Source organism: Zophobas morio, unplaced genomic scaffold (assembly GCF_036711695.1).
Source record: "Zophobas morio isolate AGI-343-1 ecotype UQ-CSIRO unplaced genomic scaffold, CSIRO_AGI_Zmor_V1 ptg000021l, whole genome shotgun sequence".
Taxonomy (NCBI): Eukaryota; Metazoa; Arthropoda; class Insecta; order Coleoptera; family Tenebrionidae; genus Zophobas; species Zophobas morio.
In genome coordinates, this window is record NW_026972126.1 from 11,297,237 (window position 1) to 11,321,769 (window position 24,533).

At 34.6% G+C, this 24,533-nt stretch overlaps 1 protein-coding gene across 4 annotated transcripts in view; it reads left to right on the top strand.

Annotated features, from left to right (window-relative positions):
- The window catches only part of LOC135133290 (putative polypeptide N-acetylgalactosaminyltransferase 9), a 220,373-nt gene that overhangs the window by 47,511 nt on the left and 148,329 nt on the right, over positions 1 to 24,533 (top strand). For 3 of the 4 annotated variants that reach the window (XM_064061646.1, XM_064061642.1, XM_064061643.1), the window contains exons 2-3: positions 1,797 to 2,347; positions 21,901 to 22,009. In XM_064061646.1, the coding sequence (XP_063917716.1) occupies positions 2,056 to 2,347; positions 21,901 to 22,009 (401 nt within the window). In that variant the 5' untranslated portion in view covers positions 1,797 to 2,055. Of the gene's footprint in view, positions 1 to 1,779; positions 2,348 to 21,900; positions 22,010 to 24,533 lie in introns of those variants that run through there. The other variant, XM_064061645.1, reaches the window with a different exon arrangement.

Sequence of the window (24,533 nt, forward strand, 5' to 3'; positions counted from 1 at the left end):
ATAGAATCGTAAAAATTTTAAAGTAGAGTATTAAAATACCAAAATAGTTAGATGTCGAGAAATTGAAAAATTAAAAACCGGAAAATTGAAAAATCGCGTAAATGAATTAGTTTTAAGGTCGTAAGTTTGAAAAAGTGAAATGTTTTAAAAATTAGTCACTACATATTTTAAATGAAAACTGGAAAAATTTCAAATCAAAAATTGAAGAAGCGAAAAATTTAAAACCGAATAATTGAAAAATCCAAAAATTGGAAAATTTGACATTGTAAAAAGAAAAATTATTGAATTAGAACATTGAAAAACCGGAAAATTGAAAAATTAAAAATTCAAAACTCATTAAACTTCAAATCCAAAATTTACAATATCTAAAAATTGAAACATTGAAAAGTTGGGAAATGGAAAAACCGAAGACTTTTAAAATGAAATCTCGATAAATAGCATGTCGTAAAATTAAAAAAAAAAACATTGACAAAATAAATAAAATTAAAAACCGAAACGAAAAATTGCGAATCAAAAATCTGAAGACATGAAAAATTGACAAATTAAAAATCGAAAAACTTACAGAGCGGACAAAAATTAAAAGACTCAAGAAATTGAAAAAATTAAAAATTGCAAAATCGAAAACTTGGTAAATCGAAAAATTGCAAATCGAAGAGTAATTGGTAAATCGAAAAATTGAAACATTGAAAAACTAGAAATCGAGAAATTTAATAATAAAAAAAATTAATTACTCACTCGAAAAACTGGAAAGAAGAAAAATTAATCAAATCGAAAAATTGGACAATCCAAAAACTGTAAAATTGGAACATTAAATTACCAAAAAATTGAATAATTAAGTATGGAGAAATTGAAAAATTAAAAATCGGAAATTGAAGAAACGAAAAATTGAAAAATTGACAACCGATAAATTCAAACCGAATAATTGAAAAATCAAAAAATTGAAAAATTTTACATTAAAAAAACCGAAACGAAAAATTGTAAATAAAAATAAAATTTGAGGACTTGAAAAATTGAAAAACTAAAAATTCTAAAATCATTTCATTAAATTGTAAATCTAAAATTTGCAAAATCTAAAAACTGAAACATCCAAAAGTTGGAAAATGGAAAAACCCAAAAATTTTAAAATGAAAACCCGAAAGGTTGCATGTCGTAAAATTAAAAATGAAAAATTGGAAAACAAAAAATTAAAAATCGGAACACCGAAAAATCGAACAATTGAACAAAATAAAAGAATTAAAAAACCAAACGAAAAATTGCAAATCTAATAAACTAAAGAAACAAAAAAAATCACGAAATAAAGAACTTAAAAATTCAAGTTAAAAAAGTTGCGGGAGTGTTATTTACGCCACTGATTTTTGCTTTATAGAGATTATCTAGAAACAAAAATTACAAAATCAAATTTCATAATTTTTCAAGGAAGCAGGATTTCTTGGGCTGAGGGAAGTCCTGTCGAAATAAACTTGGACCATTTTTTTACATTATAATTATTAGTATTATTATTACAGACAGTACTGACACACTATATTTTTATATGTACAATATTTTTTCAAACAAATGACTAAGTGAAATCAATAACACTGCAGCATTACCTATCTGTTTCATTTATCCCGATTCGTACACATCGCAAATGTGACCAACCCCTACGTATCACCCATGTTGCCAATATTTACCTCACGACTTTCGAGCCCCTGATTTAATCTCGCCCCGTCCACCCATTTCCATAATCCGCTAATTTCCAACGAGTGTCTCCAAGCAACACACAGCTGTCACCTTCTGACATTTCGTTCTTGTTGCAGGGATGGATCCGGCCCGTCTCACATATCATAACTTCAACCTCATCCATAATCAAATAGGAAAAAGGGAATTATGTTGATTCTCCCATCACCGCACTGTGATAAAACCCGTTATCATACAGAGCCAGTGTTATCTCTCTGACAAAATGTTAATCCGAAAGTGTAGATAAGAAGATAAAGACGTGGAACAGTGGGTGCGTGCGCGCGTGTATAACCTCCCTTCGACTCCAAACAAAATAACTCGTTCGCAGTGGCCCTGAAGATGGGTGTGTTGTGGAGGAAACGTTCGTTCTTGTTGAAACTAATAGTGATCGTGGGGACGGCCTGGTTCACGATAGCTTTCCTGCTGTACAGCGACGACCGGACCGCCAACAGGATAGCGGTGCCGATGGACAACGGCAACGACCAGCCGGAGCCGGCGCCGCGCGTGTTGCCCTTCAAGCGGGAGCCGGCGCCGCCGCTGAAGAGGGAGGAAGACAAGCCGGTACTGCTGCCACCAGTGAGCAACGCGGGGGAGATGGGCAAGGCGGTGATTCTGCCCTCCAATTTGTCAGGTGAGTGCCCGTTTTAAAATGTTTACTGATTTCCGGTTTTTGAGGATTTGTCATGGAAAAATATATCAGTATGCAAGTGTCGTCATGCTAATGGGATCTTATCTGGAAATTAGAATTGTGTCGTTGCAGTCACTTACAAACACGTATTTATTTTGTTAAGTAGATACTTAAGTGTGTCTGTTTATTACAACGAAACGCGCCAAATACTTCGTGGTATAACTAGAAATGAGACAAATAAACTTAATCCTTGGAAGTGATTCTTAACTGATTTTAGACAAAGGTTTTTATATACATGTTTTCGATGCTGGTAAATTGGTCTTTTGTGACTTTGCAATAATCCCTGAAGCACTACGTAGAACTTATCTATGGTTTTAATTTTTTTTTTAATGAGAAAGCATCAAGCTTTTAGCATTTTTGATCTTTATCTTTCTAATTTATAACTTCCTAGTCTATAGATATGTCAATCAAAATTTTTCCAAGCAATCACAATGCCGATTTACGAGTGATACCTAATAAGTACAAAGTAGACTTTAGGCTAAAATAAGCCAAAATAATAGTCATTAAAATAGGCGATGAAAACGAGGAATTTAGGTTTGAAAAATGGTAAAATACCCACTTGTTTTAGGCAACTTTTAGGAAAAGTAAATTTTACTCAAAGTCTGGTTTTCTTTGAAATCTGCATTTATTTTGTCATTTTACATAATCAGAGATCCTCATTCAAATTCAGATTAAATATTTTTCTAAATTTTCTGCAGAAAAAAAATTCCTTTTGCTGTAGAAGAATAAAAATTCCCTGAACTTTTTTCGTTAGGTTATGTTCTATTAAATTAAAGGTTAAAAAATATGCCAGAAATATAAACATTGTTGCCGATACTTTCAGTTTTCAGTAGCAATGACCAAGTTAACGCTATCCATTTCTTAGAAAGTACAAAACTTTACGCTTTGTGAAACAGTTGTTCGGATTTTTGTTTATTTCATATGTAAGGAAGAAACACTAAAAGTTCACTTAGACATTGTTTTTATATGAATGGGGGTTCTACATACTACTATTGTCGCATGCCACATTTAGCATCTCATCTTTAATTCTCAATCATCAGTTCGTTCTGCCCGCCCACTCTTCTTAGAAATGGAAATTTCGACCTTTGTGAACAGCCTATTTCCATATCTTCCAACTTCTTTTTTCACTTTTCTAAAATTACTAAAAGAGTTGGTAAAAGACAACAACCTTGCTCTAGTGCTTTGATGAGTTTAGCTCTTCTGAAACATTTTTCCGGTCTTAAATTGAGTGATTTATCTATATATGTAGCTATTATTAATACTTACGTAAGTGCTCTTTATTTGCTTTAACTAAGTACTTCCAAACGCTTATTAATAAGAACGTTACTATACGCCTTCTCCAGGTCCATGAAGAGTTACAAAAAAAATGAAAATGCTTAAAATTTGGTGCAAACTAACAACGTGGATGATCTAACTAAAATTATACTTATTTTGTTGTACGTCAGGTAGTTTTTCACATACTACCTTGGTAAATTTAGAACGAAAGATGCGTAAAAATATCACCCCCCGACAAGCTACAAATCACTCCATTTCCATTATTCCGCTATGAAAATCTGTCTCATCACCGTCATTTTCAAATTCAGATTCTGAATCACATTCACCTAGCGAAATAATGAAAGGAGGTATAGATTCGTACCAAAGATTTCCCATATTTTTTCCCAATCTGCCAAAATAAGTTTTTCACAACGTTTACAAAAAATTTGGCACATGCTTGGAGTACATTTAGAAAGCGCCTCAAGTCATAAATTCTCCACCCTATTTTTTAATGAAGGTTGAGAATTTATATGCTTGTTGTAATAGTTCACGCCATTTCAATTGGATTACATTGACAATGGTACGGAGATAATCTAAAAACTTCATGGCCACTTTGTCTTAATGTCTCGTCTACCAAATATCTTTTTTTTCTATTGTTTCTGAAGGGTTTAATTAAATCCCACCACTGTTTTTTCGAAAAATTTTTGTCAAATTCAACACTATGTTTAAAGAGCCGTTCCTACATTTCATATTTTTTACTAGAAAAAGTGCGTGGTTTATCCAACTGAACCGAATGATACGGTACATTGTCTAAAACCACCACACATTTTTGGTTCAACTTTCCAAATCAGGAATGAGCTGATTAACCACCCAATTTTGAAAAATTGTCCCGTCCATCGTTTTATTATAGTCTCAGTCGTTATTTTTTGAATTTAAAAAATTGTTACAACCATCCAAGAACCCCGTTGAACAACCCGCGTGGAGAGGAGTAAACCTGGATCCTTCACTTTTAATTTTGGTGGGATTGCTTTTTAGATCAGTATCGTGCACCCAGCGACGAATGGACGAACCATTTTGTAAGATCCATGTTTCCAAATACACGAAAGTCAAATTTTCACAAGAATTTAGAAACTGTAAATATGTTCTCAAAAAAGCAATTTTGGCTGCAACGACATGTTCTTGTTCACATAGAATTGTACGCCCATTTACTTCCCTGTGTTTATAACCCATTGCCTTAAGAATTTTGTATAATGTGGTTCGCCCCCCTTTAAATTCCAACTGTTCCTTAGAATATGCCAAAAGAGTATCTACAGTGAAATATTCGTTTTTTTCATTAAGTTGCCAAATTTGTCGTTACAGGTGTTTCCGAAACATATAATTTGTAAATAAATCCGTTGGTTTTCGCTTGCCAGATAGTGTTGTTTTTAAATTTTGGTCCCCTGTTCATAAAATTTTCGCCACAGTTGATCTTCCCATGGACCAATAATTTTGTCTTGGCTAATGGCAACTCAAACGCCGACTTTCTAGGGATATTGTAGCTACTCGATGAAAAAGTGTGGATTTTCCACATTCTTGTGTTTTGTGAGTTTACATAGCACCAAAATGAAAGTGTGCTTCATTACTGAGAAATGTTTTTATGTCTTACTGGTTTATTATTGGTAAATAATGGCCTGGGTTTGAGGGATATTATTGATCAAATAATACTCTAGACTCTAGGCCATTAAGAATATTTGCCGTAGTAGCGTCAACAGAAAACGCAATCGTCTGGAAACCAACTATTACTTAGTGTATTGCTGGTTGTGTAGATATGGCGACAGCGCTAATTTATATTATTGACACGACAATCTCTGGTAACAGCCGGAATCCAAAAAATTCGTGATGGGTGATTCGTGCTTCCGAGGTTTACGATGCGTAAGCATAGCAAGTATGATATTGTTACGTGGGTTTAATAAATCCTTGCAAAAGAAAAATCACTTTATTTTTCTGGCAAGAGAGTACAATTTCAAATCTTATTCAATTTTTTTTTTATTTCATGGATATCTTGTAACACTGTCCTTCCCTTAATTATCGACGTCCTCGTCGTGTTTACTATAATACCACAACCGATCGCTATGAACTACTTTAGGTCTTCTCTGTCCTCTTTGAATACGGTAGACCACATCATTGAAGCATTTTTTTTACTTCGTACGGCCCTTCCCAGTTTCTTTGAAGTTTAGGACTCCTTCCCCTACGTCTATGTGGATTGTATAACCACACCTTATCACCTTCTTTATATTTAGGACAATTTGCTCTAAAATCATATCTAGCTTTCATGCGGTCGCTGGTTAATTGTATTATTATGGACTTCCCGAAGGTTTCTCTGCAAATTGCTGACCCATCCTGAGCTGATATGACTATTTACATTAGGGGAACCGCCAAGGACCAAATCTAGAGGAAGACGCAATTCCCGGCCCGTCATCATTTTGGCCGGAGTGTACTGTGTAGTTTCGTGAACGGCTGTCCTATATGCCAGCAAACCCAGTTGAATTTTTTGGTCCCAATTTTTCTGATCTTCATTGACGAATTTCGAGAGATAGTCTAGAAGTGTTCTGTTAAAACGTTCCACCATACCATCAGATTGGGGGTGTAAAGGAGTCGTTCTTGTTTTATTAATACCCATAATCTTCATTGTTTCGCGAAATACTTCGGATTCGAAGTTTCACCCTTGATCTGAATGGAGCTCCATGGGAACTCCAAACCGTGAGAACACATGGTCAACTAACACGTCTGCGATGGTTTCAGCCTCTTGATTTGGTACAGGCATTACTTCTGGCCATTTTGTAAAATAATCCATTAAAATAATAAGAAATTTGTTTCCTCGCTCGGTGACAGGCAGAGGACCCAAAATATCTACTGCTACTCTTTCAAATGCGGACCCAACATTAAATTGTTGCATTCTGGCTTGATTGCGAGTACTTGGTCCTTTTCGAGAATTGTAAACGTCACATGTTCTACAATAATCTTCCACATTTTCTCTACAATAAAAGCGATCCTTAACTTTTCTTAAAGTTTTAGTTACGCCCAAGTGTCCACCGTAATCGGTGCTATGTAACTGCTTGATAAGTTCGATTTGTAGGGCGAAAGGTACCACCAATTTCTCTTTAATTTCGCTACCATTCGCGTTATCCCACAAACGATACAGTACACTCTCCTTAACCATCAAGGAGTCCCATTGCGCCAAATATGCTTTCACCAGTGGACTCATGTTCGATACCTCCTGAAAGGACGGCTTGTAATTACTATTTTTCCATTCTATAATTAACTTTAAAGACGGATCTTCGAATTGAGCTTTTCTAAAGCCTTCAAACGATAATTCTTTTTCATTAAGTTCAAATTGTACAATTTTTGTAACATTTACTTGGATATCATGTTTTTCTTCTTTATTGCAGTGTTTACAAGTGTCCTCACAAGGTCTTCTCGATAGAGAGTCTGCATTAATATGACTTTTGTTCAGCCAGCCCTCGCCCTTCGAAGCTGGCAACAATAAGTTTTCCGACGTCGTGTTGGTGCCTCGATCCACCGTTTTCCTTACAAAAAACCTTTTACATTGAGAACGTATATGGCCTTTTTTCCACACCCCCAACAATGAATTACATTGCTTGGAGAATCTTGAATCAAACGTTGAATATTGGCAGCCTTTCCCTCATATTCCTCTTCAGCTTCAACCGTTCTAATTCTCTTATTAGTCAACCGAGTCGCCTTTATTGCAGCTTCAATGTCAAGCGCTTTGACCAAGGCTTCTTGCAAAGTCCGAGGACTGGATAATCGCACAATCTTCTGAACTTCAATATCCTCTATACCCTCTACGAATCGTTTTGATGCGACTAATTCCTGCGTTTCCAGTGGGGGGTTTACAAAAACTTTTCTTGCTACCGTCTGAACTTCATACGCGTACGACGTAAGATCTTCGTTTAGACGCTGTGTTCTATTTCGAAGTTGACCATACAAAAGTTCAGCTAAATGGGCATCACCAAATCTCAGTTTTAGTGCTGATGTGAGCTTCTCATAATTCAGTCGATCTTCCTGCGGCAAATTCTGCAATACATTCACAGCTGAATCCCTTAACATTGCCGCCAGTACATTAACCTTCTCTGAATTGTTCCACCCATTTACGTCGGCTATGATATTGAACTGAGTGAAATATTCTTCCCACGAACCCTTACCATCATATGGATTTGGTTTAATAATGATTTTATTGCTCGCGTTCGTTGACATTGTCAACGGATTGACAGATGTTGTCAACCATTCTCAAAGCTTCGAGTTTTTTTATTAAATTCTGCTTCAACAGTAATTAATTTATGGTCTAACTTTGAAATTTCCTCTGTAAGACGTTCATTTAATAAGGCCATTTTGGTTCACAAACTTTAGCCAGTTCTTCGCTCAGCACCCTAATCTTGTCTTCCAAAACATTCTCCATCTTCGTATTAATTTCAGCCTTAAGAACTTCCTGTCATCAGTTCTTCCTTATTTTGACTCGTATCTTCTTGAATCTTCCTCATCATTTCCATTAAATCTTGAAATTGCGATGATTCATCTCCCATAGCCATTCTTCTCGTCAGCGGCATCAAAAACATTTGCGAGAATCCCACTTCTGACACCAATTGTTAGGTGTGTTTAATAAATCAGTTGAACGTAATTCATACACAGATGTGAAATCAAACAAATCTTTTCTTGGCATCGTCGAGTTTGCTCCCATTACTTATCTCAATTTTTCAATAATTTCTGGAGTTGTTTTGTTTGGACGAACGCTTCCAAGTTTTCGTGCCACAGATCCATTTTCTTGGAAATTTCTTAAAAAACGTTGAAAAAAATTTTGTCGTGACCTCACTAACTGGTCCAGAGAACTTGAGAACGATAATCCTGTCGATGTAATTTATTTTGACTGCATCAAACTTGAGCATTTTGCAGTCAAGGTCCTAAGTGGGGTTCCACAAAGAACAGTTTTAGGCCCCTTAGTATTCATAGTTTATATTGCCCATCTCGCAGAACTTTGCAGTCCTTCCGCTCTGTTCACTGACGACTTGAAATTGTATAACATCGCGAAGAATAATAGTGTCTAAAAGCGGATCTAATAACACTATGCATGGACGCAGAATATGAAAATATTGTGTACTTCATCTAGGCAGCAGCAATTCCAAAATGCAATATAATCTTTGTGGTCACATTTGGCAGTGACAGAAGATTTGTCCTCGTCTTCTCACATCTTATCTGTGGTCAAAAAAGCTAACTCCATTGGGTATTTAATAATAAATAACCCTGTATTGTGTTTTTCATCTGTTGTTTGGTTCTGGGCAATCTGTGATCACTTTCAACATTAATTCTTGATTGTTTGAAATTATATAGCGTGTTATGAAAAGGTACGAACAAAATTATATCCCATCTTTTTAGACGTTGCTTCAGGATAAAGATAAATAGTTATAATTAATTTATTTTAGCAATAAAAAAGCTACAAACATAGTCACAAAATCACGGTGCTAGAGAACTAAATTGACAATTTAAAACGTTTTTGAATGTCCGTTGGCTATATTATTCTTAATCATGTCAAATTACAAAAAAAAATCTGCGTGCAAGAATGAAGCAGATTAGTAGAATACCGAGATTAATATTGCGATTCTCAGGATAACGAAAATTGGTGAGTTGCAAAGTTTTTGAAGTTGTTTACTTATTCTCTGATTTAGGCACCACAACTCATGAAAATTAGAACATGATTCAGTGTAAAACCAATAAGCGATTGAAAGTTTAGGCTTTAAATTTTATCAATATTTGGAAGAAAGTGGGATATCCTTGTTGGGAAACGTATTAGAATCCAAGTGAGAGCATGTACCTAGAAGTCGAAAGAAAATTCTGTATCAGCTCAAATTCTACTTAAAACATATTGTTCCTCTTGATGAAATTATACTACTCAGTGAAGTATTGAAGAACTATCTTTTTTGTTGCAATAACAAAATAAAAAGTAAATACATTAAGTACTTACACCTGGTGATTCATCAGTGGTTCCAAAAAAGTCTGAATAGGGCTCGATTATCCCCACATTAAATTTAATTTTAGTAGGAAATTTTTCAGACTTCTTAAGCTCACCTGTATAGGCTGCATCCTGGACACTAAGACTTGCTTGAAAAATTAACAGATACCGGTTTACAATTAAACTCATAACCCGTTTCAACCTGTGTCCTGCGGCAGCGGTACCAGTACATAAGAGTTGGCATTTGCTTATATGTGGGGCGAGTATCATATTAAATAAGTTTTATGTACAGATATACCCTACGATCGAAAAAAAAAAGTCAAATTTGGAATTTACTTCAAAAAAATGTTGGTAGTATCGTTGTTTTTGACTGATGTATTTTTAATTTGCCAATTTGACATTACCATTGATTTGCATAACCTCAACATATAAACGTGACACTTCTTATACGACAATGCCTTAAAATAAGTTTTTTTTTTCATATGGTACATTGATTAACAAAAACATCAATGCAGTAATTAAAAGCAGACGTAAAAATGCACGGCTCAAATAAAGCGAATTATTAAAATATTTAATGTACTGTGAAACTCTACAATCATCCGTTTAAATAAAAATATAATGTATAGCCAATTAGCAAATGAAATGAAATCATGTTCACAATTGCTTCAAAGCATTAAGTTTATGTTTCCCGTGGGCATAATCTATAACACGGTATTCGTTTTACTGCAGTACATTTCTTGCAACATATCAAATTAAGATTTTTTATGCCAATTTACGACTTGAACCGATACGCTTATTTCATTTTTCTAAAAAAAAACTTATTCTGTCTGCATCATTTCGCACAAGTCGTCGCTTGTTTGTTATTTATTTTATAGCTCATGCTTCGTGGTACCATTACTTTGCTCTGCATATTTATTGCTTCTTGATGAGATCTCGTGTAATTATAATGCGATCATCACTGCCACACTCTGGACCAGAATCCCTTCACTTCGCCCGGGGTGCAAACACAGACGTCGAGGTTACTCCTACTCAAGGTCATGAAACTCAGCGTGCGTTGCCAAAAGTGTGATGTAGTATGTTTTGAGAACATCGGCACACTTTTAAATTCCTCGCAAATGGTCCGCGCAATTTAAATCATAATTCATCCTTTACCTTCCCCGTAAAACCCACAAAACCTACTCAAGCCAGCTTAAAAACTCGAGCCCCCATCAAACAGTGCGTCCTCTCGTCAATTCTCCCCATCCGCTCGTTCCTTCTTATTTTGCGACGCGCAGAGAATTGGCCGCGATCGGTTAATTCCGTTCCGACGCGTGATTGGCTAAAAGGTGGCGTAACGGCTTGAGGTAAAAACATTTCGCTCTTCCCGGTCCTTCCCCCGTTTTTATTTTCTCCCACCTCTGTCTCCCGTGACGTGTACAACGGTATAAGGTCGGGATTGGCATTGGCACGGTCCCGGATAGCAACCGCCACATGGGAATTCGTCGGCATCCAGGTTCGGCTGAGACGGCCTCCGTATCGGCTGCATCGCATCATCCTTGACGTCCCTCGAGTTTTACGCAATTTTCACAACACCATTATCTGTGTATACCCTCGGTAAAATGTAAGACACCTCCCTCGGGTCGCCAAGAAAAACGGTTTAAGAATGGACGAATGAACAGGCTGTGAACGGAAACGGAAACCGGAACGGAAATAGCAGTCCAAACTGAATTAATGCTGTTAGGGCAATTTTGTTAACGCCGGGGAGGCGTTTTGTTTTGGTTTGTTTGCGTTTTCACTTAGCGAGCGATAGCTGAAGGGAAAATCGTAATGGGAGCTTTTTGAGGAATGTTTAATTTCGGGTTTTGGGCTTTTCGCGGCTCGTTGAACCGCAAAATGCGAGGTTCCGGGTCGGGCTGTCGAGGTGTCTTTGGTCTGTCGGAAATTTGTTTGTTGAGATGCTCCACAACTGCAAACTGGACTCCGTTTACCGAACAGATGGAGTTTTTAAAAAGCAAAAGTTCTTCCCGTTTAGGTCAGCTGGAGCTTTAACTCTTACTTTGATTCGATAAATGAACTACAACTACGAAGTATTGAACCATAAAAGTTTCATGGATGTGATACAATTCTGATCCAAAATGATGTATTTTTATACAGGTTGGCGCAACAGTCTGACAACATATTTATTCACAGTAAATTATATCAAAACCTCTTTGTGTAGAACTCATTTAGGGCTACAATTTCAAATTATGTTAAAATATACCTGTATACAGGGTTATGACTAGAGAGCGGAAAATATGCAACAAAATTTTGAGAAATACATATGATCATATGATATGCACCAAATTTATGCAAATATGCAGTAACTTTCTTAATATATGCAGAGATATGCAGTTGCATATGCTCCAAAATTTAAAAAAAAGCTTAAGCGAACTAAATTTATTTATAAATTACAAAAACAGGTTTCCCGAGCTTACGTTTTATTACAAAAAAATACCTACATAAATCACATCGCAAGGTGTTTAATTATATCTCACTAACACATAAATCACGTTTTTAAAGATAATATTCTTATACTAAAAAATAAATATAAACAGAACAAAATAAAAAATAGTAGTAATCCACTATTTAATTACTATTTTGGTAACAATTTATTTTTAAATATTTTTCGAAATATATTAAAAAGTGTTTCCGGTGTTCTAAAGTATATGTATTTGTAAATAGAAAAACTGCGTACTACGTCCACAGATGTAAAAATACTTACCGGTTTAGAGCAGGGGCGACAAAACACAGTTCGTTCTTGAAGAAGAAGTTCAGGAAAAGGTTTAATCCATAAATTAATTTGAGTTATCTTCGACATATTTGATACACCTGTATCCCTTTAAATCCTTTCAATACAAATTCACGATGAAAAGTAATAGTATAACGTCCCTTCGACCACCACTAAATATACCATTAATACACTTAAGTAACGAACAAAAATATTGAGAACTAACGGTATTTCCAAAAGTAATTAGGGCGCGAATTTACCTGGAAGGATGGCTTAACACCCAGTGGTGTTTCCAAACTACCATAAAACCCAAACCTTTCCGAGTTATTTGAATGTCAGGACAATATTTGCAATATGATTCACAAAATTTCGTCTTTCTAGGTAAATGCCGATAGAATGACAATCATTTATTTTTCAATTTAGCACAAAAATATGCACCCGTTCCGTGAAATATGCAGCAGAAGGCAAATAAATATATGCAAATGTGCAATTTTTTTATAGCTGTATTCATTTTTAATTACCATGATTCGTTCACATATTAAATATCAAGACTTACATATATGCAAAAAATAACGGATATGCAAATTTCATAAGATTTGCTCTCTAGTTATGACAAAGTAATGCACAAAATTCATAAAAAGCACAGCTTTTGTTTTTGAAAAAAATGCAAAAACATGCCAAGATTTTCTTTTTACTTTCTATCTTCTGACGTGTCAAAAAAATTTTACATCAGATTTGTAAAAGCTAAAGAATGGCCACCTAGGACTCCGGATCTGATACCCCTTGATTTTTTATGGGGACATTTAAAAAGTCGTGTTTACATGAGCAGACCCGATAATTTAGACAACTTGAAAGCATGAATTCGTCATGAAATGACTCGAAGTCCCCAAATGATTGTTCTGTTTATTTAATATTTATCATTAAAATCAAGTTTAATTTGTTTCTTATTAATTTTGTCAACTTTTTTGTTATGCAACCCCTACGTCAAGCTACATTTTCATTTGTAAAAAAATAAGCTTTTAAAAATTATAGTATTTCGTTTAAAAAATCATTGATGACATCATAACTTTTACAATTTGACTTATTTTTTTTTAGCTGGGTTGAAAGATGGAGAGTAAAATAAAAGCCTGACATGTTTTTATATTTCTTTCAAAATCAATCTTATCTTATCAACTGTTAGCCGCGCCCGCCCTTTATTTCTTGAAGACAGTGTAGACGTGTAGATGGTAGAACGCTAGCCAAAATTTGTCTACTTATTCCTACCTAGAATTTGATGACGTCATTTGAAATTTTGCTTAGTATAGACCATGTAAACTTTATGTCCATCGCGACATGCGATAAATTTAGGTTGTGTTTTGGATACAAACACTAGCCCCGGCCACCCAGCCTTTATTGTCTTAGAGGATATATCATTTGCCAAAATCAGTCTTATCTTAGCAAGTATTAGCCCCGCCCACCCGCCGCCCTCTCTTTTCTTGGAAGGTTGCCAAACTCAGTCTTACCCTAGCAAGTACTAGCCCCGCTCACCCCCCCTCTTCAATTCTAACGACTAATTTTATTTCTGTTCAGTATAAGGTCATTCATTTCATTCAGATCTGATAAAAGCAATTACCAGAAAGGAAACAGGGTGGGTGGGCGGGGCTAATTATGTTCTTCTGTCGAGTGGAAGTGGAAATTAATAATAGAATCTAGGATGTGAAAAAAGTAAAAAAAAAACGCTAACCGTAACTAAATTTAGTTTGTGTTTTGGATACAAACACTAGCCCCGCCCACCCACCCTTTATTTCCTTAGAGGATATGAGGATATGCCATTTGCCAAAATCAGTCTTATCTTAGCAAGTATTAGCCCCGCCCACCCGCCCTCTAATTTCTTGGAAGGTATGTTATTTGCCAAAATCAGTCTAATCTTAGCAAGGACTAGCCGCGCTCATCCCCCCTCTTCAATTCTAACGACTAATTTTATTTCTGTTCAGTATAAAATCATTCATTTCATTCAGATCGGATAAAAGCAATCACCAGAAGGGGTGGATGGGCGGGGCTAATAATGTTCTTCTGTCGAGTGGGATTGGAAACTAATAATAGAATCTATGACGTGAAAAAAATTTAAAATAAGCGCCAATCGTAACTAAATTTAGGTTTTGTTTGGATACAAACAATACCCCGCCCACCAACCCTCTATTTTCTTAGAGGATACGTCATTTGCCAAAATTAGTCTTATCTTAGCAAGTACTAGCCCCGCCCACCCGCCCTCTATTTTTTTGGAAGGTATGTCATTTGCCAAAATTAGTCTTTTCTTAGCAACTAGTAACCCCGTCCACCCGCGCTCTTCTCATTCTATAACAACTAATTATATTTCAGTCAGTGTAACATCCACTTTTCATTCAGACCAAATAAAATTAATCACTGAAATGGCGGCGAGGGGGTGGGCGGGGCTAATTATATTGTTCTCTCTAGTGGGAGTGGAAAATAAAAAAAAGATCGTAGACTTTTAAAAAAAGAAAAAAAAGCATTAATCGAAATCGCTAATTTTTGTTATAAGATTTATATCTTATTTCAGAAGAAAAAAATGAGAGAACAGGTGGGTGGGTTTGCAGTAAAAGCAAGCGATAGCCCCACCCACCCACCCCCTCTCCATTCTGGTGACTACTTTTAATTTTGTTAATGATGACATATTATTATTTTATTAGAATCTTGGAAAAATCCGTTAAACTGTTGGTGAGAAAATAGATAAATTGTTAAACGCAATGCCTACAAGGTATTAATCTCGTGTTAAATAAGCGTACCAGATGTGTCAATCATAATTAAAGAGCAAAATTACCGATGCTCCTCCCACTTGCAAAATCTCCACCTTAATAAATCATTTCATTGGCTCGGAAAAGAGTGGGGTGGAGTTTATAATTCTACCTTATTGTGTCTATTTTCGGGAAAGTGGTTTTTGGAAAAAAAAATTACTACAAAATGTCGTTCTAGATTCTATTATTTGTCAATATAAAAACGCGTTCCGTTTCAGAGCTAACAAAATGAATGACCAAAATGGGGTGGGTGGGCGGGGCCAGTTTTAACTTTGTTTTAAATCTTACGATATTGCCGCTTATCAAAGTAGAATTCAGTTCCCACTACAGTAAATAAAAAATTTGGTGAAATGGAAAAAGGTGGTTGACGGGGTTGAGTTTACCTTTGCTCTACAGAGTGTTATGAGCAAGCGGTAGCCCCGCCCACCCTCCCTCTCTTCATTCTAGTAACTACCCATAATTGTTCAGTTTTATCTCAGCAAGTATTAGCTCCACCCACCCACCCTTTATTTCTTTAGAGGGTGTATCATCTGCCAAAATTAGTCTTATCTTAGCAGGTACTAGTCCCGCCGACTCGTGCTGTTCTCATTGTAACGATTTTATTTCTGCTCAGTAAAAGATCCACCTTTTATTCGCACCAGATATGAATCAGAAAAATGGTGGGTGGGCGGGGTTAGTTATTCGGTAGACTGGGAATGGGAACTAATAGAACCGAGGCTGTTAAAAAAAATAGCGCTAATCGTATTTTTTTTTTGTTATCCTGTATGCGACAGGATTTCGTTCTTAGTTCAGAAGACAAAAAATGAGAGAATGGGTGGGTGGGCGGGGCTAATTTTGACTTTTTATCAACAGAGTCTTTTATAAGCAAGCAATATTATGCAAGAAAAATTGTGTAAAAATGTCTTTGTAGATTCTATTATTTCTAAACATAAAATTCAACTTTCGCAATGTCAATAAAACGATTGAGCAAAACAGAATAGAGGTGGGTGAGCGGAGCCACTTTTGCTTGTCAAAATAGAATTCAATTCCCATTTTATATTAAAAAAAAGAAGTTGGTGAAATGGAAAAAGGCGGTGGGCGGGGTTGAATTTAGTTTTTCTCACAGAGGAAGGAAGCCGCAGCCCCATCCACGCACTTCATTCTAGTAACTACCCATAATATTGTTCAGTCTTACCTCACTCATAAAATAAGATGCCTCATTCATTGATTTTTTTCAATCCACCTGCATAAGAAATTCTAAAAATATCAAGGCAGTGATACGATTTTAGACTAGAAACTTAGAACAGAAAAACTGGAATTCTTCATTGAAATACTGTCAATAAATCCCGCTTCTTTAAAAAATATAACATTTGATTTTGCGAAATTACTCCGCCAGTGTCTTTGATGTGAACGCATTGTGTTCGAAGGCACAATTATAGCTTGGTATGGCGCGAAATCCAGGTAAATCGCGTGTTTTTAGTGAGTTTTCCCAATGAAAAATCGACAGTTCTTTTACCAAGTAGTAATTTGTTTTTATGTAAAATTTTACGAAACTCCAAATAATGATTGAACTTTGAAACTAATTTTTCAATTGCCCTGGTTTTAAATATTATGTTTTTAAAGTCAAAATATAAAACTGAGAATAGATTTTTGGGTTCAACCTAGGAGCTTGTCTGAAATATTAAAAAATAATAACATAGTCTAATGACAGTATTTATTCTTGTTCGTGGCAGAGTTTATAAGTTTACTTTATATTCATACAAAATTTTAAAACCGCTTAGAACCTAATGCACTCTAAAACGTAAGCGAAGAATAAAAATAATAAAAATCACGGTACATTCAGATAAACCGTACATACGTATTTACAAGCTTTGAAAGGATTTAAGACTAGTAAAGGCAATAACAATATAATTTATAACGATAAATTGAAGTCATAACAAATTGGCATTTGGAGCAATTACTCGTTACTGTGTTGCAATAAATCTCGCTCTTATACAACTTACTCCTTTTTTATTGCGCTTTAAACTAATAAATATAAATTATCCTTACTGTAACAGCACTTGCTTAAGCGCAACTTACCGACATTGAAGTTTAATAAAAATTAAACTTTAATGTTTTAAATAAATTAACCAAATAAAAAATTGATTGTTCCGTTAACGAATGGCAGGAAAGACTTAAACATGAAAATAATTTCAAGCGAGAATCCAATAAATGCATTAGAGGGAAGTGGGAAACGACGTGACTCCACCAAGATAACATAGCAAATGTTGATTTAATTGAATTAATCATTTAATTATTTAATCGAAAGTAAATCGACAGTTTTCTTTTATTAAAATGTTCAGAAGTGTAGGTTATTGTATATTAGGTGTTAAACATCTTGTCTCTCCCTACCTTCCCTTACATAAAGAAAAAAATTCTGAACTACACGGGGGCATAGAAAATAATAACTATGGAATTTTGTAAATAGAACATAAAATCGAGGACAATAACAACAATCAATCACCATGTTAGAACTATTGTTTTGCATTTTTATACCGTGGTGATTTTCCAGAGCATCGAAATAAAGAGTCACACGTATTGTCATCACGATTACTTCAGTTTGACGACGATAGAATTTATAATTAAACGCAACGATCAACATCAACTTGATTTGACGCAGTGAAGTAGTTAAAAAGACAAACCATTTTTTGGTACAAATAATAACAACGTTAATTATTCTTTAAAGAACATAGACAAAAACGGGAAACCTGCACTTCGTATTCCACAAACTGTGAAACGCCGGGAGAACATGGCATTTGGCATTTATAAGCTCCGGGAAATAGAAATAACCGAGTTAACGTTATTTTAAAAACTTGTCGTAAATGATTGTACAGTTTTTATACCTTGACTGGTGTGGGAAAAATTTGTTTTTAATAAATTCAGTCGTAGCGTGACGTCACGAAGGGTAATTATAGTCACGCTTATTATTATTATATCCATAATATTGTGAAGGAAAGCTAGCTGGTTATGTGAAATACTGCTTGTTACCCTGACATGAAAAAACAACATTGTAACTTAAATTATTATTAATGTTTAACATGATAGTTTTTTTTGTTTTGAAGGGTGTTTGTGTACAGTATTGTAGATCTATTTTAATATAAAATAAGATGTTTAAATTGCTCAGCAACTTAGTGACGTCAAACGAGAGCTAAATTAAGTTAAACTGGTCCGAAAGTACTTGTAGTTTGCATATTGATGAAAACAGTGACTTCCGAGTTTTCTAAAAGTTTGAACCTGAGGCGAAGAATTTTTTTTTTTCAAAAAATCTATAATAATTTTTGACTGACCTCGTGGACTTTTCGACATGTGAATGTACCATTTCAAAATTGCACCAAAATTTACAATAAAAAATATATTTGGAGCGGGCAATGAAACGACTAGTTCTGAAAAGGACTGATTTTTGTGGCACAAACAACGCAAAAGTAGAAATAACAATAAACCGAGAAAAATTGATACGTAAGTCTAGGAAATGCTGTCAAGTCAAATGTCAATTATCTGGCAACCCGTAATTTTTTTACCAAAAATCTGCATGTTTAAACTGAAAAGAAGGACGGATTCATTAATTCCAAATTTAGAACCATATTATTTTGGACATTTTAAGATTTGCTACGAAAAATTTTGAAATGACGTCATTAAACTTTTAAAAGTGAAGACGTGAATTCTGCTCGACGATTTGCCATGTTCATTGTAATCTTAAAGAGTGTGCAAAATTTCAAACTAATTGGTTTTGTAGTTTCTAAGTTAAATTGTTAAATTTTCTCGTAAAATTCATTTTTTCCAAAAATTACATGTTTGCTAGGAAAAATTTTGAGATGACATCATTATGTTTTTCGAAGTGGTGGAGAAGTAAATTCTGGTTAACGATTTGCCATGTTCATTATAATTTTAAAGTGTGAGTAAAATTTCAGAGAGATCGGTTGTATAGTTTTTAGGACAAATTTTTAAATTTTCCGGTAAAATTTCTTCTTTTTTTTCAAATTCTAATAATTGTTAAAGTTAAAAAAGGGTCGGATTAATAAATTTCAAGTGTAGAATCATATTATTTGGCGCATTTTAAATATGATTTGCCACAAAAAATTTTGGGTTGACGTCATTGAATTTTTAAAAGGGGTGAACAAGTGATTTCTGATTAACAATTTACCATGTCTACTGTAATCTTAAAGTGTGTGGAATATTTGGAAGTAATCGGCTCCGTAGTTTCTAGGCTAAATTGTTAAATTTTCTCTTAAAATTCTATTTTTTTTTCACTAACTTACATGTTCAAAGTTAAAAACGGAGCGGTTTAATAAATTCCAAATATAGAATTATATTATTTTGCACATTTTAAATAAGATTTCCTACAAAAAAAAATTGAGACGGCATCATTAAATGTTTAGGAGTGAACAAGTAAATTCTGATTAGCGGTGGCGGGTTGATTGTAATTTTAAAATGTGTCCAAAATTTCAGAGTAATCAGCTTTGTAGTTTATGATAAATTGTAAAATTTTTCGTAAAATTTTAATTTATTAATGTAATTTTTTTCTAATCGTACCATTTCGCCGTTTTCAAAACTGTAGCAAATTTAGATGGATAACGGGTGTACAATAAAAAATATAGTTGAAGCTGGCGGTGAAACTCACACACTTCTGAAAAGAATTGATTTTTATCACACAAACAAAACGAAAGATAAAATAATAAACCGCGAAAAATTGATGTGTCATTCTAGGAAATACTATCAAGTCGAATGTCAATTATCTGTCAACCCGATTACATTTAAGATAGTAGTGATGAAATCGTCAATGCTCCAAAGTATATTTGGTTGCCTATTTAATCTCAGAAAATGATTACCCTGTTATTTATATACAATACACCAAATAATAATTCCAAACCCTACTCCAAATATATTTTTTATTGTACACCCGTTAGTTTAACATTTTTGGAACATACTTTGTAATCAAATTATAACTTTAATTATTATATATCTAAGTAACGAACGCAGAAAAATGTATGCGTGTAGTTAGTTGTTATTAATGGTAAAACTGCCGTTTTGTTACATATTGTTTTAAATTATAACACGAACGAATTTAAATTAACGTTAATAAATAGCAAGTCGTGCTAATCTCTGAATAATTTGACAGGATGATGTAAGATTCACGCTGGAGAATTACCAACTTTAATATTGACGTCATTACCAACTCCAAGTTCTGTTTTCTTCGATTACACGCCACATTTAATGCGAAAGGAGAAAGAAATTTGTAAATGTAATGTCACCATAAAATTCAAAGAAACACGTATAGAAGACGATAACAAATCTCATTAAGAAAATTCTGCGTTTATTTTGTTTTTGCAAACGTTATTTACACACGAAAACAAAAATTGCGAATTTGCGAAGTCAGTTGTAGTGTTGGTTAATCTTCAATTAATTCGAAGGTACAGATTATATTTGCAATAATTCGTGCAAGCTGTTTGCTGCTAATACAAATTTTCACCAGTAAATTCATAAATACCTCACTTTTATTATTAAACAAACACAAATGTCCAACTATCCCCGGAATTGTGTATACAATGAATTGTTTTTTTCAAAAAAGATAAGTCTCGTTTTAAAGCACAAGAGCAACATGTTTTCTCTCCTGTAGTTGCAGGTGAAACAGCTGAAAAGGTGTTTATTGTTCCAGCAAAATCAGCGGAAACGTGTTACCTGATAACGTTTGGTTTAGGTTGTAAATTGCAAATTTTATAGGATTTGTAACGTCGCGTTATTTGCCATTATCTTTTATTGTTTTTCAGTACACAGTCTGCAATTGCGTCAAGTTGTATACAGGCTGCTCCAGATAAAAGTCCGCAACGAAATAGTGACCTAAGAACGGATACCGATATTGAAAATGTGTAAACGCCATTGTGTTGAGCTTATTGCAAATCTAACGCATATATGACGTCACCGTCGCTACGCAAACGCATTGTATTTTTTAATTGCAATGTATATTTATAAATGGGACACCTGTGTATGTTAAATTCTGACAAACTAGCAGAACGTGCACTCATTGTTTGCAGTAATATTATACCTACATTTTAAAATCTATAAACAATTATTATCATCCCACTTAATTCCATACTGCGAAATGATTTTTAAAAATACAAGCCTTGACGAAATTATTTGCTTTTATATAATTACAGATAGATAAAGACACTAAATTTTAATTTAGGTTAAATTTCAAATGAATGTGTTCATTGTATGCTTCATTCTTAACAGACATTCCACCACTTTTAATAAAATGGAAATGCAAAATACAAGGATAAATTAGCACTTCGCAACCTTAAAAACGTTAGAAATTTGTATATTCTAGTAGGTATGTCTGTATAAAGGCGAACTTACAAAAATGTTATTGTAGTCGGTATCTTATTTATTAATCTACCCTCGTATACTTTTTAATGTTTAATACCAGGCACCCGTCGTAAGAGGCTCCGAGCGACCTCTTATACCGAAAATGGAAATTCTTGTAATGTACAAATGACTGAAGCCTTAATAATTCATCAAAAGCCGTAAAAGTAAATACGTCAATAAAACGAAACGAATTAAGCGAATGCGTATATACTACGCAAAAAGCATACACAATTAATTTTTTCCGGTCTCGATGTTTTATTTATTCATTACGTATTTTTAATCGCTTTGTTCGCCTCCGCATTATCATCGTTTTCCGTTTTTCCAGCCGAAGTGAAAAAACTGGTCGACGCCGGCTGGCAAAAGAACGCCTTCAACCAATACGTCAGCGACATGATAAGCGTCCACCGGAGCTTACCGGATCCCAGGGACGAATGGTAAGTCTTTTGCATTTATATCGAATGCAGAACGCGTATGTGCACTCGGGATTTTCCGAACGTATAATAAAAAAGACAAAAAAAAACGGAAGGAAACTTTCTCGGCCTCGTTTAAAGATAAATGGAAACAATTAAAACTTTCCTGACTTCTTCTCCCATTTCATCCGTACACCGGAATCACAATGGACTTTTCAAATTTAAATTGTCACGTTTTTTTAAAAACTCTCGACGAGTTTATTTCTTCGAGCCCTCCGTCGAGTGTCTTTTTGCGGAAGTGCCCGCTCGAATTCGTGCTGAGATGATTGATGACGTATTCACATACACCCCGTGTAAAAAAGCTTTTCAATGTGTGGGATTAGAAGCTCGGGCGCTGTTAATTTAATTGAATTCGAACGTAATTAAATTTCTATTTGCCTGTTCCATTAAGGTATTGCGTCGCAGACTTGACGACAAAAATGTTTGCCGAGGGCTTAATTTGCTTTCAAGGGGGCGCCAAGGTCACGATTAGATTAAAAGGGCTTTTAATTGCAGAAATTTTATTTCTGCTACCGTCTGCTTTCTGTTTACAAAATTACGCAAACGTCGACACTTTCACCAATTTAAGTCATTGTCCTCAAACCTGATTTGCTTGATCGTGTTAGATAGAGTGTCTTTACACCCCTGCAAGATTTTTCATTACATCCCTAGGGAAAATAACTAAGTTCCGGTAAACACCAATAGCACTTTGCGTCGTACGGTAATAAGTAACTATTTCGTGGCATTCGTGGGGCGCTCCTGCAGGCTTGCACACTCCTTTAAATTGAAAAATGTATGATGTGCGATCATAAAACCATACAAGGTAAAGACGTCCGGTTCGTTTATTCCGGTTTCGTCTCTTTAATCGAATTCGAACGATCCCGGCGCATCCACCATTTTGCTATGTCTCGTAAAAAAAAATTGGATTACTGTCTCCAAAGAAAATATAATGCTCTTTCTCTAATTGGATGAAACGTTAAACGAGTTAGCGATTGATTTAGAATTTTCCATTTCCGTGTGTTTTAGTAGGAATGTCATGTTGGCAGGAAGAGAAACGCGATATTCCCAAATTGATATTCAGAGTTTACATCCTAAATTTAAGATTGAGCCATTTAGTGTCGATATATACCGGTTTCAATATTCTTCGCTCGAAAAATGAGTTATAACGAATTCCGTTTTTGAATTTCTGGCATCGCGTCGGCGGAGTTTTTTTATGTGAGAAATTTTTTCTTATTGGAGTTCTAGTAATGCTTTATGAATCAGAAGTGATATTGTGGGGATATTGAAATCTAGGGAAATGTTGCACTACATTATTACTTTGAAGGAACGTTTTTGTTTTATCTTTAATATCTATTTAATGTTCCTGGGCTCCGGTTCCTCAAACAATGTAACGTTACGTCGGAATAATGAAAATAATTTCTATTCGAAGAAGATATTCCTATTTCACGTTTTCTACTGCTTTCGCTTCACCTGAATGAGAATTGCTTTTTATACCTCCGGCACTCGTTTTCGTTACGTCTCAAACGGCCAGAAACCAAAAATTGCCGGATTTTTGCCGGATTTTTTGTAACTACCGGTATCGGTTGGTATTGTTGCTTGTCATTCATTCTGTTGTCTGCGCATGTTTTGAAGTAGAGGGTTTCTATAGGGTCAAAGTAGGTCATGGAAACGTACCGCCTCTCATTTTATATGGACTTACGACAAAGACCACACGCATCTGTATAACTGGTTGCCTAAATGCTTCATATCTTATTAAAGAATAAATGTTCACAGATCCAACAGATGTAGTGAAAATTTAAAGATTAGTTCCGAAATAAAAAAATGTAACTGAACCAGAAAAATATAAAAACTGAATGTCAAGCATAAATTTAGTAATAAAGAAATGTCTCGTAGACAATAAAATAGTATAAACTGAGAGTCAAAAATTTTTCAAGGGATATCCTTGAAAAACTTGTTTATTTTTTTTTATATAATTTTCAAAATAAGTGGGTAGGCTTAAAAATTAAATCAATTAAAATAACCCTAGATTTTGACGCTCAGTTTATTAGAAAATTGATTCAACGTTATTTAGACCGAACTTTCGTCGCCCCTTTACAATCAAACAAATCCAGTTTTTCCGGAAAATTACAATATTTGATTTTGAAAAATTGAATTTATTTTATGATGAAACCTGTAAGTAAAAAAAGTGTTAAAAAGACATTCGATTAGGATGGAATTCGAACCCACACGGGACAGACCACAAGTCCGAAAATCCCCACTCTTGATGCATAAGAGAGCTAACGGCTATATGAAACATGTGGAAAATATTGGACAAAAAATTATGTAAAGTAATTGTGATAGAAATGAAGGCGGATTCATAAACCACGAGTACAGGAGTGCATTATTTTATAAAATTTATGTAACCTTTACTACATGAAATGATGAGGGAACGTTATCAAATTGTTGGTGGAGATGATTACACACATTTTTGGTTAGCTAGCGTTTTACCATTTACTCGATATTCCCAAAG